This window comes from Neltuma alba, unplaced genomic scaffold (assembly GCF_004799145.2).
Source record: "Neltuma alba isolate B1F8T4 unplaced genomic scaffold, ASM479914v2 tig00010455_pilon, whole genome shotgun sequence".
Taxonomy (NCBI): Eukaryota; Viridiplantae; Streptophyta; class Magnoliopsida; order Fabales; family Fabaceae; genus Neltuma; species Neltuma alba.
The window spans coordinates 13,644-32,022 of NW_021635346.1; the positions used below are offsets into that span (position 1 = coordinate 13,644).

Sequence of the window (18,379 nt, forward strand, 5' to 3'; positions counted from 1 at the left end):
ACTCTAGATTCTTATACCTAACTAAGTTAACAATGATCGATCAATACATTATCTAACAAGTTATCGATCAAAGTTTCTGCTAAGTTACTTGATTGCACGGAGATATTATCTATCAGCTTATCGATAAGTCCTTAATGGATCAGATGATTGATCAACATACTGAAATGTAAATTACTTACTTTGTTATCATCAAAACCTTAATCCTAACATTCTCCCCCTTTTTGATGATGACAAAACATAGGTGAGGAATATTAACCATGTAGCATCAGATAACAGTAAAATTAAAACAGCAAAGGTACTTGACAGATCAAAGTAAGACAAAAAAGCAATAGAAAAGTGTAACTGATAGCATGAACTGTCATAATACATTAGTAAGTAAATTACACAAAAACTCAAAATACATAATAGTAAAAGGCATATCAGTAAAGGCAAGAAACTAAACATCAGAATCTTTCTCCCCCTTTTTGTCAGCATCAGATGAAGAAGGGGAAGGAGTAGAAACAGTAGGCATGGGTAGTGGAATAGGAAGAGGTGAAAGGTGAGAAAGTGGACAGAATGGTGGAAAATGCAGAGAAGGGACTGGTTGGGGAAAAGTAATAAGGGCTAAAGGAGGAGTGGGAGAGGTAGGGGGTACAGATGGTGAAGTGAAAATTAGAGAAGTGGGTATAGCAGAGGTAGGAGGTGCAGGCTTATGATGAGGAGGAGATGGTGGATTAGAGAGTAAGTCCTCAAAGCTAAAAGTAGTGCTGAGGGTAGAGAAGTTGTTGCAGAGAGAGGCCACCATCCCTTTGAGCTCTCGAATCTCTCTGTCAACATGATCAAATCTCTGAGAAACCTCCTTTTCTAAAACCATCATTGCTTGTCAGTGAAGATCTAGGATTTTGGAAATGCCCTCAAATTTTCTGTCTGAAATCTCCCCATATTCTCTAGCAGTGACATAGACTCTCTTCTCAAACTCTTGAAGTTCAGCTTGAAACATCTCCCTGAGTGATCTCTTCATAAATGATGGTCCAGGGGTATGAGAAGGAGCTGTAATGGATTTGGCCTCATCCTAGGTTCTAGAGGTGCTGATAGCTGGTTGCGTCCCTTTGTCCTTCTGAGTCACCTTCTGTGAGGGTCTAAAAGGTAGAGGGATCCTCATCTTGTGTAACTGTGTGATGCCAAAGGCAGGAACTTTTGTCTTGGATTCTCCAGGCTCAAAAGGGGTAATGTTATTTGCCTGTAGGATGTATGTGGCCAATTAAGGGTAGGGGATTGGTGTAGACTTGGATTTGTTAAGAACAAAATCCTTCATCTCATTATAAATGAAAGCCCTTATGTTGATGTTTTCTCCACTGATTATCCTAGCCAGCAGCAAATAATCATCCTGAGTTAAATATGGAAAGCTCCTAATTTGTTGATCATGCTCCTCAAATAGATATAGTGGATTATTCTATAATAATCACACATCTGTTTAGGTAGAAAGTTTAGCTCACCGGGGTAGTCATCACTTTGTATCAAAATCTTGTAAGCTTTTATTTCATTCATATCTCCCCCTCTCACCGATTCTTGAGTTCCCAGCAACTCATTCAACTTAGTACCAGTAAGATGGAAAGTTCTGCCTTTAAGTTTGACCCTTAAACAATCATCTATCAGATTGTCCTGCTCATCATATTCTTCCACTAATTCCATATTACAGTAGAACCTTTTAATCACTTCAGGACAAAATTCTCCACTAATTATCAGCCAATTGGAATAATATTCTTGGGGATCACTCAAGGCCAAGTTAATTTGTTTATTTTTCTTTAAACTCTCAATATCCACAGACACAACAGGACAAAATCTTCAATTTGTAAAATCTACCTTAAACTTAGCCGAATTCACATCTTTATCTAGATTTCCAATCAGCAGCTCAGAAAAATCAGATTGAATACCTTTAGGAGGAATCTGTCGTGATACACCTTCACTGGCTCTCTGCTTTTTCTGTCTTGGTTGTTTGAGGATGGGAACTCTTAAGGTGGTTTCCACACCTTTCTGGACTGAGACTCCTTCATCTGACTCAGTTTCTGATTCCTCAGTGACTACTAGGAGCTTGGATTTGGACTGGGGAGATTTTCTTTGAGGCATGGGTTGTTCTTCAGTCCGACTCTCTCATATTTTCAGGACTCCTCTCTTCTTTGATGATTCTTGTCACACCTTACTTATATAATACCTTAGCATTCATTTAGAACCATTCCAGACCACTTTGGATGGTCTTAAGCTTAAAAATTTCAATTTGGACGTTAATTTTCGGAAAATTACTGTTCACTGTCCAGCTTTCAGATTACAGGTCCAACTTTGAAAAATCATAACTAATTCTAGAAATATCGTATGGAGGTGTTCCAAAATTCTACGGAAAGCTCTTTCAATGCTCTTTAAGGGAACAATATTCAACTGAACTCATCCTCACTGAAAACATACAGTTTATTGGATTAAAATTACTATTCATTTGGTAAAATCTGGACTTTCCAGATTCTGCTCCTTAACTTCAAAAATTCATATCTCATTGTATACACACCCAAATGATGTGATTTACCACTCATTTTAAAGCTTGGGATATGCATTATAATTGTACCAAATTCTGTAGCTTAACTCATTCATATGATAGGTCAAACTGAAGCTTGAAATTAACTGCTTCAGGACCTACGTTTTATCCCTTAATATCTCTTTATTTTAATTCTTTTATTTCTTTGGCATACCTAACATGGCCTTAATCTTTCTCATTCATACTCATATACTTTCATTCATGCCATAAACATCCTAAGCATATACATTGAATTGATAGCATTCATAACATAACTTACAATATAGGAGAATTATACATTGAATAATAACATCAATTATTAGCATTAATAATTCTCCACTTCTTCTCCTTGCTTCTCATGCCCTTAGTGCCCATCATTGATTTGACCTAAATGGTTGGTTAGGGAGGGGGTGAGATTCGGGGGAATCTCAGTAGCAAACATTACCACATACATGCACAAGATGGATGCTAGTGTATGGTATGTAGTTTTTCATAAATTTAAGTTAACTAGTGACATGCCATCATGCTTTATGCTTGGTATAAAAATGCATGGCCATGGGAACATATTAAAAATAGCATTTCCAGCAACAATCATCATGTCATAACATCATTCAAACAACAAATACAAACCAACACATAAGCATACCATGTCAAGCACATAAAGGGTAAGTTCACTACCTTGCACCTCAAGCTTTCCTCTTACTTTTCCTTTGACTCCCTTGACTTTCCAACCATGTGGGCATTAGGTCAACATCACTAAACATACTCTTGGATGTTTTAAAGGTCCTAAACATAACCATAATGATGACACAATCCATTAGGACCATTAGATTACATAAAGTTCAAGACTAGCTTTCTTGAACCTCAACCCCTTTCTCTTAGTCTTAGGGTTTTCTTTCTAAATTTTCTAATATAAATCTTATCATTTTACATCCTTATGATCTATTTCCTATCAATTAGGACTACTTTAGATGGCTTTAGATTCAAGAATATCAAATCTGAAAATTTTGGTTCGCGGGTACTGTTCACGCAGAATCTTCAGAATTTTTGCTCAACTTTGAAAATTCATAATTAAATCTAGAAAACTCCAAATTGAGTGCTTCCAAGTCTCAATGAAAGATAATTAAGTTAAATTTAAAATAACAATAGTTTCAGGAACCAATTCTACTCATAACAGTACCATAATTGTACGGAAATCGATAATCTCCCAAAAGTTCAACACTGTTTCCAGATTTCAAACCTTAACTTTGAAAAATCACCATAAATCGTACACATATCCAAATAAAGTTTTCTACCCATGTATTTAAAGCTCATAGAGTGTACTTTAAGCATGTCAAATTTCAGAACCAGATATGAACAGTAACTAATTCAAAAAAGCCATCAAATCAGCACGTAATTCTTCCAATGTTCACATAGATCCACTTGGATCTACCATACTTTGAGGTGTTCTAGCAAGATCTAACAACCAAACTCCCTTCCCCACTCATCAACCATTTTGACCAGCCATCAAAAGGGAGAGAAGACATATTTTCAACCATAAAAGAGAAAGAAACCAAGGCAAGAACACATCTAGAGCCAAGAACTCACCTTGAACCTTGATTGTATGACCAAAGTTGATGCCTTTCTCTTGGTTTTCCCTCAAAACTCTCTCTTTTTCCCTCTCTTCATGCCTTGCACGAAATTCCCATCTGATTTAGGGGAGAGATGAGCTCATTAATGTGTACAAAATATCCCACCAACCATCATAAATGTTATGCCAAGTGTCATTAGCCTACTTAATCTTAATCCTCTCTCTTAATTAACTTAAATCATAATGTAATTAAATTCCAAAGTCAAGATCCTCTCCATTGGTAGCTTGACACTTGGAAAGCTTTAATTAACATCCATTAAAGGCTTGACAAGTGGCGACTTGTGGCCCAAGTAAAGTGCAAGACTCTGATTAATACTTTATCGGTGCACTTTTACTCCGGGTTTAACTTCTTTTCTCTAATTACAGTGCTCTGGCCTCTGTAATTATTTTCTGTCAGATCCATAAATTCTCTTTAATTTTAGAGAGTATCTCTGAATTTTCTTAGCCCATAACACTTCCGTTAAGCCTTGCATAAAATTCATTTACTAAAATACCCTTTTATCGGTAAAACCGGCTCTTTAATTTCTTAAAGCCACTCTACTGGCCTTTTGGTTGCGGGACTAATTTTATAAATTAGCACAACCTTTCAACCCTTTAACCTCATTTTTGTATACACTTTTGAGGTTTCTTGCTATTTCAAATAATTACCTCAAACGGTATACTTTTTACCGATCACAACCTCATAAATTCCATTTAAGCTGCCTCAGGGGTATTTTCATCTTTTCTCTTCATAGAAGAGTCTTAGAATATTATTTCCCATTTTTTTTGGGATTTTCTTGGAATTTTCTGTACACTCTTCCATTTTTGCCCTTACTGGTCATAACTTTTTGAATTTACGGTTTTACCCCTGCTTAAGCCTAACCTCATAGAATCATCTCTTTGAGGTTTCTAACTTACCCATTGGCCGGTATCTAGCCTCTTTTCTCTTTTTGGGCCTTCGAGACTTTACTGGAGCCTCTAACCTTAATTATACTCGAGCCCCTGAAAACTTTTTCTTTACAGTTTAGTCCCTGAAACTGCTTTAACTTCCTTTCTCGTCTTTGGGACTTCTACTCACAGGGGTCTGATAGCCTATCTAATTCAGGCTATTACTGGTACTTCTAGGCCTAAAACTTTGGATGTTACAATTCTTCTCTCACTTTCAATTTGTACCTCTTTTTTGTACCCGAAGGAGTAGTGTCACTTGATTAAACTCGTTTCTCAGAGCTTTCTTCCCTCCCAACGTTCGGCTGCATCACTCTCACCATTTCTGAGGTATCGAAGGATTTCTAGGAAATTAAACAGTTGAAAGAGTGTATTTCGATTACGGTAGGGGTCGAGTAAGTAGCAGAGATGGATTCGAGTGGATGGGTGACCAGAAATTTAATGGAATAGTGATTTTGGACCATTGCTAGAAACAAGCAAATGATTTTGTTCGAGTTAGGGTTTGATAACTAATAAGGGGTTTTCAAAAATTAAATGTTATAAACTTTAAAATTATCGATCATGTTATCGATCACGTTATCAATCACGTTATCAATCATGTGTTTGATAAATATGAAGAACACACAAAAGTACTGAAGACAATGATCGATCAAGTTATTGAACAAGCAATTATCGAACATGTTATCGATACAATTGATAGAGGAAATACGTACTTGGTTAGTTTATCAATCATTTGATCGATAATCCACTTATCGATTAATGCTTACAAAATTGAACAAAGTGTCTCAAAAATCTGTCGTTCCTGATCGATGTTTTGATCGATAAATAGATTATCGATCAACTTATCGATAATCATCGTCCTAAATTTCTTCTTTCTCCTCACATGCTACATTTATCGATCAGGTGATCGATAAATTATCCCTTTGTGGGTTCATGATTATTGATGTCTTGTTCGATTATTCCATACTTTGTTTACCCCTATTTTTCTTCTACAAAACAGAGCTTCCTACAAAACAAATTTCTATCCACTCTGATGCTTAAGTTAGTCATTTAATCATCAAAACATTAAATCTAAGGATTCAAATTTGAGAGATAATATGAGATTTCTTACAACTCATTGGGATTTACCATTCCCAATTCTCTTCGAAAGTAGTTGAATTTATGTTGATCTAGAGGCTTCGTGAAAATGTCTACTATTTGATATTCAGTGGGAATGAATTCTACCTTTACATCTTTCTTTTGAACATGATCCCGAATGAAATGATGTCAAACATCAATATGCTTAGTTTGGGCATGATGGACTAGATTCTTGGACAGGCTTATCGTACTCGTGTTATCACATAGGATTGGAATCTCTCAAGTTGATTCCTAGATCCTATAGTTGTTGTCTTGGCCATAGAATCTAAGCACAACAGTTGGTAGTGGCAACATATTCTAATTCTGTTGATGAAATGGCCACAGTATTTTGCTTTTTGCTTGACCACGAGACAAGGCACCTTCTGAAAAAATTGATATTGTCCACTGGTGCTCTTTTTGTCCATCTTATATCCTCCATGATCTGCATCTGAGTATCCCATTAGATATTTTGCTCCCTTCTTTGGATACCAGATTCCCAAATTCTGAGTTCCGACAATGTATATGAGAATTCTCTTGACAGCTTCTTCATGTGATTCTTTAGATAGTCTTAGGGTTTTCTTTCTAACTTTTCTAATATAAATCTTATCATTTTCCATCCTCAAGATCCATTTCTTGTCAATTAGGACCACTTTAGATGGCCTTAGATTCAAGAATACCAAATCTGGAAATTTTGGTTCACGGGTACTGTTCATGCAGAAACTCCAGAATTTTGCTCAACTTTGAAAATTCATAATTAAATCTAGAAAAATCAAAATTGAGTGATTATAAGTCTCACTGAAAGCTCCTTAAGTTAAATTTAAAGGAAAAATAGTTTCAGGAACCAATTCTACCTTGAACAATACCGGAATTGTACAAAACTCGAAACTCTTCCAAAAGTCTAACACTGTTTCCAGATTTCAAACCCTAACTTTGAAAAATCACCATAAATCATACACATATCCAAATGAAGTGTTCTACCCATGGATTTAAATCTTACAGAATGTACTTTAAGCATGAAAAATTTCAGAATCAGATACATACAGTAACTAATTCAAAATAGGTATCAAATTGGATGCTACAACCACCACATACCTTGATCTTGAAGCTTGAACTTAGGTGGACTTTCTCTCACTAGAAATAGCTCTTTCTCTCTCTAGATGCAAGGGCAGCAGAGTTTCTCCTAGTGTTCATCAGCTTGGCCGAATTGGGGGGAACAAGAGTGCCTATTTATGTGGATAAACAGAGTATAAACAATCCGTATGTATTTCCCTCGGTGACAACCGGTTAATTAAATAGGGTACAGAGGAAATCTTCCACCATAATCAGTGGGATTTGGGAAAACAAAATCTACATCAGATATTGGAGGTTTTCCCTTATACTACCCGAGATATCCTCCCCTAATTTAATATTTACAGATATTTACAGATAATATATTTACCACACTCTCCCTCAAGTTGGATCATAAATACCTATCATGTCCAACTTGCTGATAAACTTCTTAAATACATCTTCAGCTAGACCTTTTGTAAGAATATCTACAATTTGCAGCCTGGTAGGAATATAGGACAGACTAATAATACCATCTTCTACCTTCTCCCTTATAAAATGGCGATCTATCTCAACGTGCTTGGTTCTGCTGTGCTGGATAGGATTTAGAGCCATACTGAGAGCAGCCTTGTTATCACAATAAAACTTTAGTGGTGAGTTGACTACAAAATATGCTTCTTCAGCAACCCTTCATATCCACAAACCTTCCATAATACCTTGGGCTAGTGCTCTTAATTCAGATTCTACACTGCTTTTTGTCACTACTCTTTGTTTTTGACTCTGCCATGTAACTAAATTTCCCCAAACAAAGGTACAATAACCAGAAGTTGATCTACTATTTTCCTGATCTCTAGCCCAGTCTGCGTCAGTGTAAATCTCAACTGTTCTCTTGTCATTCTTCTTAAAGAATAGGCCACGGCTAGGAGTACCTTTAAGGTACCTCAATATCTTATAGGCTGCATCCATGTGCTTCTTCTTTGGTGAGTGCATATGCTGGCTTGCTACGCTTACAGCAAATGCAATATCCGGTCTGGTATGCGAGAGATAGATCAGTCTCCCAACCAACCTTTGATAGTCCTTTGTCAGTAGGAGCTTCATCTTTCTCTTGTTTCTTTTTCTTTGCAATTTCTGCTTCAGTCTTGGCTGGCTTTTCACTTCTTTTGGCTGCCTTTTTTGTGCTTATAGGTACTTTGCTTGGTCTGCACCCAAGCATCCCAGTTTCCTTAAGTAAATCAAGAATGTATTTTCTTTGACAGATGGAAATGCCCTCTTTTGACCTTGCAACTTCCATACCTAGGAAGTACTTCAACTTTCCAAGATCTTTTACTTCAAATTCTCTATTTAGTGCTGCCTTTATCCTGCCTATTTCCTCCACATCACTTCCAGTAAGGACAATGTCATCGACATACACAATAAGAATAGTGATGAGGTTTTCATTCTTGGAGACAAACATTGTGTGATCTGACAAACTCTGTTTGTATCCCTCATTCTTAAGCATAGTGGAAAACCTGTCAAACCACGCTTTAGGTGACTGCTTCAGCCCATATATGGATTTCTTCAACTTGCATACCTGATCGCTTCTTCCCTTTTCGAAGCCTGGTGGTAAGGTCATATATACCTCTTCTTTCAGCTCACCATTAAGGAAGGCATTTTTAATGTCCAGTTGCTACAGAGGCCAATCAAGATTTGCTGCAATGGAGAGTAGAACTCTTATGGTATTTAACTTTGCTACAGGAGCAAATGTCTCATGATAATCAACCCCATAAGTTTGAGTGAACCCCTTTGCAACCAGTCTTGCTTTGTTTTTGTTTAGTGATCCATCAGCATTATATTTAGGAGTAAAAACCCATTTACAGCCCACTAGTTTCTTCCCATTCGGCAGTGTAGTAATCTCCTAAGTGTCATTCTTTTCTAAGGCTCTCACTTCTTCCAGGATAGCATTTTTCCATTCTGGGTTCTCAAGTGCTTTATAAATATTGTTAGGAATAGTAACCTTATCTAGATTTGTAACAAAGGTATAATGACCTTTAGAGAGAGTGGTATAGGACATGTACTTTTGGATAGGATGTTTAGTACAAGACCGACTTTTCTTTCTCAATGCAATAGGGAGATCTAGTTCACATACCTCATTATGAGCAGTGTCACTAACAGCTTCAACAGTAGGATCTATCACCGGTTCTGTGAGTGGCACGGCCTCAGGTATGACAGACTCACGTGCTTGCTTATCTCTGCGGGTATAGACCTTATCAAAACTCTTCTTAGAAATCTTATTTCCATTATTAGGAGGGACAGTGGATGGACTTGAGAGAGCAGGATGTATAGGTTCAGGAATAGGTTGCTGAAATTCACTCCAACACTCCCCCTGAATTGAAGCAGGTGGATAATAGGGCTCGTGCTCAACAAAGGTGACATCGCGGCTTACAAACAGACGCTTAGAGACTGGATCATAACATTTATAACCTTTCTGAAAATTTGAATACCCGAGAAAAATGCACTTAGCGGCACGAGGGTCAAGTTTGGAGTGAGGGTGGTGGAGATGAGCAAAGACAGAACAACCAAAAACACGGAGGGGAAGATTGGAGTCAAGATGAGACACAACATGAGTTTCACGGAGCTTGTCAAGAGGAGAGACATAGGAAAGTGTACAACACGGGAGGCGATTAATTAAGTGTGTGGCAGCAAGAATGGCATCCCCCCAATAGAATTTAGGGACATGACACGTGAATAATAAAGCACGAGCAACCTCAAGAAGTTGTTTATTTTTGCGTTCTGCAATGCCATTCTGTTGTGGGGTGTGAGGACAGCTGCTTTTATGAACAATTCCATTGGCTTTGAGGAAAGAAGCAAGCGAGTGATTGAAGTACTCAGTTCCATTATCAGTATAGAGAACTTGGATGGATGTGTGAAACTGATTTCTCACATAGTTAAAGAATTCTGTAAATGTAGTAGTAACATCAGATTTGTCCTTTAAGAGGTAAACCCAACACATTCGCATGTGGTCATCGATAAAGGTAACAAAATATTTGGAATGCGTGCGGTTTGGAATGCGTGAGGGACCCCAGACATCACTATGCACAATCGAAAAAGGACGAGAGGAATGATAAGTGGAAGGAGAATAAGTGGTACGATGATGTTTGGCTAACTCACAAATGTCACAATGAAAGAAACTGTCTTTATTAAAAGATAAACGAGGAAAAACTTTTTGCATATAGGAAAAACTAGGGTGGCCCATCCGTTGGTGCCATAACAAAAAATTATTGTCTTGAGAAGTGGAGACAGATCCAGTTATTCTTGAACACAAGGCGGTAACCGTGGAGACATCAAGATAGTAGAGTCCATCATATTCTTCAGTCGTGCCAATCATCTTCCCCGAGGAGAGATCCTGAAAAATGCAATGGGATGAAAAAAAATGAGTAGAGCAGTTAGTGTGTTTGGTCAACTTACTGATAGAGAATAGGTTACAAGCAAGGTGAGGGACATGCAAAACAATTGAAGGTGAAGCTTATCATTGAGATGAATAGTGCCTGTCCCAGCTATAGGTGAGGATGAACCAGTAGCGGTTCTAATGGTTTGGTGTCCAGCAGAAGGAAGATAAGAGACAAACATACTAGCTTCTGATGTCATATGATCAGATACACCTGTATCGACAATCCACTTGGAGGGCATTAAGGAAGTGTGGAGAGCGATAGGAATACCTTTCTGGGCCATAGATGCAGAAGCAGTTGGTTTGGTGGGCAAAGTCTTGAGGAGTTCTAGCAGTTGACCCAGTTGATCGGGACTAATGCTGGGAAGAGAATCAGAAGTAGGAGCACTACCATCCTGCACAGCCTGATTTGCCCGAGGTCTGTTTCGTCGTGGTTTCCAATCTGCAGGCTTCCCAAAAAGATCCCAGCACCTATCACGTGTATGCCCAGTTTTCTTACAATGATCACACGTGAGTTTTCCTCGAGTTTAAGGCGGTCCGTGATCAGTGTGTTTGCTGACAAATGCAGAGGAGTCCGAGGCAGAGACTTTGGGACCAGACAACATGACTTCCCGCCGTGTTTCTTCACGGCGAACTTCAGCATATACTTCTTGTGTAGAAGGTAGAGTGCGATTGCCTAAAATTCAAGCCCGAACATCATCAAATTCAGGATTTAAACCAGCCAAGAATAGCAGCACTCGTTCTGTTTCAACATTCTTCTTATTTCGGGCAGCATCAATGGCAGAGGACCATTCTTCAATGGTGATCAGGTCCAATTCCTGCCAGAGAGCCACTAGTTCGAACCAGTATTCGGTGATACTACGGGGACCCTGTACACATCTCCAAGACTGGCACCTCAAGTCGAACAGCCGAGAATGATCTTGTGAATCAGAGTAGGAGTCACGGATAGCCTCCCATATCTCTCTGGCCGTGGGAAGATACATAAAGGTCCTTTTAAGTTGAGGAGATATGGTGTTGATCAGCCATGAGGAAACCAATGCATTATCAACCTTCCAATGAGCCATCGCAAAGGAGGCAGAATCGGACGGCATCGGCGAACTACCATTGAGGAACCCAAGTTTGCCGCGACCTTCAACGACAAGGAGAACTGCTTGGGCCCAATCACGATAGTTTGTGAGAGTCAAACGTTCATAAACAATGGAGATGGGGGACCCAAAAATAGAGGGTCCTTCGATAGCACCAGACCCGTGGGACTCACCGAACTTGGACGTCGCAGTCGTGGAAGACCCATCATGCGAGGTTGCCATGGTAGCAACCTGCCGGACTAGTTGACCCAAGGAGATGCACCGAGGGAACTAACGGACTGCAAAGAATGTCCACCGCTCTGATACCATGTGGATAAATAGAGTATAAACAATCCGTATGTATTTTCCTTGGTGACAACCGGTTAATTAAATAGGGTACAGAGGAAATCTTCCACCATAATCAGTGGGATTTGGGAAAATAAAATCTAAATCAGATATTGGAGGTTTTCCCTTATACTAGCTGAGATATCCTCCCCTAATTCTAATATTTACAGATATTTACAGATAATATATTTACCACAATTTATAGCCAAAAAGTTGGCCTAAATGGACCAAAATGCCCTTGGTAGCTAGAAGAAGGAGTAAGGGCAATTTTGGAAGTTCAAGTGGACTTTTGCATCATCATTGCATTACCTTATTACATCATCCTTGCATCATGCTTCTAGAAGAGGTCACGTGTCACAAAAATGGTGGAGGAGAAGGAAGATTAGATCATAACCGTCAGATCTAAACTTAGCCCTTAAGTTTCCTCCTATTTTACTTGGCCCACATTTCTCCAACTTTCTTTATGGCCTTCTGGGGTTCAGCAAATTCTTCTGTCTACTCCATAAATTCCCCTTCATTCTAGAGAGTATCTATAAATTTTCTCAGGCCATAACACTTCCTCTAAGCCTTGTATAAAAATCATTTACTAAAATACCCTTTTATCGGTATAATCTGCTCTTTAATTTATTAAAGCCATTCCACTAGCCTTTTGGTTACGAGACTAATTTGATAAATTAGTATAACCTTTCAACCAATTAATCCTTATTTTTACGTATATTTTTTAGGTCTCTTGCTATTTTAAATAATTACCTCAAACAGTATACTTTTTACTGGCCATAACCTCATAAATTCCATTTAAGCTATCTCAGGGGTATTTTCATTTTTTTCTCTTCATAGAAGAGTCTTAGAATATTATTTCCCATTTTTTGGGATTTTCTTGGAATTTTCTATACACTCTTCCATTTTTGCCCTTGCTAGTCATAACTTTTTGAATCTACAGTTTAGTCCCTACTTGGACTTAACTTTATATAATCCTCTCTTTGAGGCTTCTAACTTAACCTTTGGTCTATATCTAGTCTCTTTTCTCTCTTTAGACCTTCGAGGCTTTACTGGAGTCTCTGACCTTGATTATACTGAAGCCCCTGAAAAACTTTTACTTTACAGTTTAGTCCCTGAAACTGCTTTGACTTCCTTTCTCATCTTTGGGACTTCTGCTCAAAAAGGGTCTGGTAGCCTATCCAATTCAGGCTACTTTTGATGCTTCCAGGCCCAAAAGTCTGGATGTTACAATTATTCCTCTATATCTGGTCAGATTCACGTCCTTGCCATTTTCGTCTACATCTAGCGAGATGGTTGAGCTCATAGGAGTTTTTACACTTTTGGCATTTTCTAATCCATATTTCTTTAGTAACTCCTTCTGATACTTTGTCTGGGATATAAATATGCCATTTTTCTTCTGCTTGATTTATAATCCTAGAAAGAAATTTAGCTCTCCCATCATTGACATTTCGAACTCTCCCTATATTAGCTTAGCAAACTCTTGACAAAGATCTTCATTAGTAGCTCCGAAAATAATATCATCCACGTAAATTTGAACAATCAAAAGATCTTTCCTACTTCTTTTAATGAAAAGAGTAGCATCCACTTTGCCTCTTTCAAATCCTTTTTCTATCATAAAATTGCTAAGTCGTTCATACCAAGCTCTAGGAGCTTGTTTTAAACCATATAAAGCCTTTTCAGTTTACAAACGTGATCAGGAAAGTTTGAATCTTCAAAACCAGGAGGTTGTTCGATAAAAACTTCTTCTAAAATATAGCCATTCAAAAATGTACTTTTAATATCCATTTGATATAATTTGAAATCTTTTATGCAAGCAAAGGCTAAGAGTACTCGTATGGCCTCCAATCTAGCCACTGGAGCATAAGTTTCCTCATAATCAATGCCTTCTTCCTGATTATATCCTTTAGCTACTAATCTAGCTTTGTTTCTCACGATTTGCGCAGATTCATTAAGCTTATTTTTGAATACCCATTTGGTGCCTATGACCGGATGATCATTAGGTCTGAGTACCAATTCCCAAACTTGATTTCTCTCAAATTGGTTAAGCTCTTCCTATATTGTGACTATCCAGAATTCATCGGACAAGGCCTCGTCAACATTGGTAGGTTCAATATGCAAGATGAATGCAGAGAAGCGCACTTCATTGAACACTTGTCTCCGGGTTTTGACCCCTTCATTGACTTTACCAATGACTTGTTCCAGAGAATGGTCTCAGTTATGTCTCCAAGCCTTAGGATGCTGTAAATTTTCTTGTGAAGAAGGTTCATTTAAATCATTTTTGTTTTCTAAACATTCTTGGAAAGGTAATTTGTTTGAAAATTTGTTTAAATCCAGTTTTAAAAATTTTGAACGATCTCAGCATTATCATCTAGAGGTTTTGAAATCAGTTCAGTTTCAGCAAACACAACATGTATTGATTCTTCAATTATAAAAGTACGTTTGTTGAAAACCTTATAAGCTTTACTACGATTAGAGTAACCAAGAAATGAACCTTCATCAGCTTTAGGATCGAATTTACCGAGATTCTCTTTGTTATTGTTGTGAATGTAGCATTTACTCCCAAAGATCTTTAGATGAGCTAGGTTAGGCTTTCTTCCTTTGTATAGCTTATATGGTGTTTTCCTGAGCAGTGTTCTGATGTAGGCTCTATTAGAGATGTAGCAAGCTGTGCTCATTGCTTCTGCTCAGAACACTTGTGAAATTCCTTTCTCGTTTAGCATTACCCTTGCCATTTCTGTGAGCACTTTCTTTTTCTATTCAACAACACCGTTTTGTTGAGGAGTTCTTGGTGCTGAGAAGTTATGATCAATTTTATGCTCATCACAGTAGTATGTAAATTCGTTGTTTTCAAATTCTCCTCCGTGATCAGACCTGATTGACACAATGGAAATACCTTTCTCATTTTGGACCTTTTTGGCAAAAACAATGAATGCATTAAATGTTTCATCTTTAGAGGAAAGAAACAAAGTCTAAGTGAATCTTGAATAGTCATCAACTATCACAAGAGTGCATAGATTTCCATCGAAACATTTTACTCTCGACGGACCAACCAAATCTATATGAAGCATTTGGAGTGGCCTTTCGGTTGAGACTGTCTTCTTTGATTTAAACGAAGACTTTGTTTGTTTACCCTTCCGATAGGTGTCATAAATAATATCATGTTCGTACTAAATTTTTGGTAATCCAATAATCAAATCCCTTTTTGTTAATTTTAAAAGTTGATTCATGTTAACATGTGCAAGACATTTATGCCAAACCCAACTTTCCTCCTTTTTACTAATAAAACAATTTTCAGAAGATTTAGAGTCAATTTGGAGTGTATAACAGTTACCGTCCCTTGGAGCTCTCAGCTTTATATTCAACTCTTCTTTCTTCAATGGCAAGTCGTCTTTGCTTATTACTAAGCATTCTTCTGAATCAAGATCACTGTTTTTGTCGGTACTCTGACTAACGCTAAGTAGATTGTGACACAAACCTTCCACATAGTATACATCTTCAACCTTTATTCCTTTGTTGCTCCCTATCTCTCCGATTCCAGCAATTCTTCTAGATTGATTGCCACTGAAACTTACTTTGCCTCCGTCTTTTGGTTTGAGTGATGTGAACTTCTCAGTATCACTCATCATATATGTGGAGCATCCATTGTCGATGTACCATTTGTTCGTTCTGGATGCTTTCAGGCATACCTACAACAACACAATCATGTTTTAGGTACCCATACCTTCTTAGGTCCTTTTTGGTTAGTATGAGTTGTCCTAGGCACATAAGTACCTTTGGACACCCGTTTTAATGTGCCATAAATTCCTTTCTTCTTGTGATAACAAGAAGAGGTTGTATGATCTTTACGGTTGTAATAAGAACAAAGTGCAAAAGGATTAGAGGAATGAATAGTATTTCTAAAGAATGTAAGATACAATCGACCACTACTCTTCTTCTTTCCCTTCATCTTATCTTGAACAGGATCATATCCTATTCCAGTTTTATCTATTGAACACCGTTGGGCTCCCAAAATCACTTTGAGCATTTCACTACCCTTAGTGAATTTTTCTATGTTTTTTGTGACATCCTCGACCTTCTTTCTGTTCTGTTCACATTCCATGCATACTGGAGGAGGGACTGCGTTGTCCTTCTACTTCGTTTGCTATTCCTCAAGGAATTTTATTCTTTTCTTGGAGCTTACCAACTCCTTTGCAATTCTTACTAATTCCAAATGTAATGTATTGTATTCAGACTATAATTCATCATAGGAGGGTTCAGAAGTGATTACCTCATCTGTCTCTGATTCTTATCTTCCTGAGCTACAAGACAGATGTTGGCGGTTTCTTGATCATCACTTTCTTCTTTGTCTTCTGAAGAACTATGTCCTGAGATTGATGTGACAAAGGCTTTCTTCTTTCTGAATCTTTCTTTCTTCTTTTCTTTGTCCTTTATCTTGGATAGCTGGGGATACTCTGCTTTGATGTGTCCTGGTTTCTTGTATTCGAAGCAGATGATCAGCTCTTTTGGCTCATTCTGAGATGTTGAGATTCTGCGTTTTGACTAAAACTTCCTTCCAGTTTTGTTGTTGTAGAATTTTTTGAATCTTCTACAATAAGACCCATTTCGTCATCCTCCAGATCTTCTTCATTGTTGTCTTCGTTTTCTTGAGTTCTGAGAGCTATACTTTTATAGTTTCTCTTGTTCATCTCCTTTTTATATCTTTACTTGCTCTCACATTCTGTAAGGCTTCCGAATAGCGCTGCAACTCAGCCAATTGATTCTCCCTTCATTTCTTCAATGGCTGTTACCTTCGGCTCCCATTCTTTTGTGAGACCACTTGAGATTTTTCTCACTTGGTCATCCTGACTATACTTCTTTCCGAGTGCCATGAGATGATTTATGAGATGTGAGAATCTGACTTCTATGTCTCGAACACTCTCTCCATCCTTCCTTCTGAATAGCTTGAATTCTATGGTGAGAGTATTGATTCTACTTTGTTTTACATCGGTGGTCCCTTCGTGAGCCATCTCCAGTGCTTCCCACATTTCTTTCACAATTTTTAGACTAGAAACTTGGAAGTATTCTCGTTAGCTCAGTGCACAGGTAAGTATGTTGATGGCTTTATCATTTAGAGTCACCAACTTTCTGTCTTCTTCATCGAACTCGCTGGGACTCTTAGGAATGTAGTTACCATGCTCGATCACGTCCCATAATCCATACTCAGTTGCCTTAATGAAGATCTTCATCCTCATCTTCCAAAACGTATAATTTTCACCGTTGAACCCTGGCGGTTTGGATGTTGAACACCCTTTGGGTAGCACGCTATCTCTGAATCCTGTCATGGGATCTCTCTTCAGATTTTTAAGTCTTTACTGAAGAGACCTGCTCTGATACCAAATGTTAGTGGCAGTCTCACCCAAGAAGGGGTGAATTGGGTGAGTTATAAAATTTTGTAAAATTAAAACAATGTTCTAACGGAAATAGAGAGTGTGAGTTAGAGAGATTTCACCGTAGAAAAGTGGACTCAGAATTTATACTGGTTCGGTCTCAACCACTTGACCTACGTCCAGTCCTCAGAACACCTCTGAGTATTCCACTATGTTCTAAGATTGATCGGGCTCTTGGTACCTCAGTATAGTAATTGATACTCTCAGTCACTCCCCCTTACTTCCTGTAAGGTTACAAACCCACTCAAAAGTCTACACTCTTGAGTATCACAAAGACGTGATTAATGATGAAAATGTAAACTCTTTTATAGAGTGAATAAATGATAATCACTAAAGCTCGGTATATGGAAGAACAGAGTATTGAATGCAATAGTAAATAATCAACATATGGTAGCTCGCGTATTCAATGTGTTCATTTAATGCTTCTTCATGCCTTTTATAGTTGAGGTAGTTTAGTAACCATTAGACGAAAGAGCTTCTAGCCATTGAGAGTCCGGTCGCATGTTTTCCCTGTTGCAACGATTTCCGCCATTAATGCTTCTAACAAGGTAGATTACAGGCTACTTGGACAATCGTTAGAGAGCCGTTGGGTTTTTCTTCGTAATCTGTAATAATACATTGATTCAATAAGTTTTTCTTTAGAGTAAGATCAAAAGTATAACCGAACAAATGATAAAATGAACATTCATAGTTTACAGTTAGAATCAATTAGTTGTTAAATGTGCTGAGTAATAACTGATCGTGCTTGATCGAAGTGATGATTGATTACTGCTTGATCGATCAGGTTATCGATTATTCAGAGTAAGAGCTTTTGAAATAGATAACTAAGTTTATCAATCAAGTAATGGATCAATGATTTAT

At 37.8% G+C, this 18,379-nt stretch overlaps 1 protein-coding gene across 1 annotated transcript; it reads right to left on the reverse strand.

Annotated features, from left to right (window-relative positions):
- Window positions 1-436: 436 nt before the first annotated feature.
- On the reverse strand, window positions 437-853 carry LOC114756708 (extensin-like). Its single transcript, XM_028945644.1, has one exon. The coding sequence runs from the start codon at window positions 851-853 to the stop codon at window positions 437-439; it is 417 nt and encodes a 138-aa protein (XP_028801477.1).
- Between the last annotated feature and the right edge of the window lie 17,526 nt (window positions 854-18,379).

Coding starts and splice junctions, on each gene's coding strand:
- LOC114756708 (XM_028945644.1), bottom strand. CDS start 853: ATGGTTTTAGAAAAGGAGGTTTCTCAGAGATTTGATCATGTTGACAGA.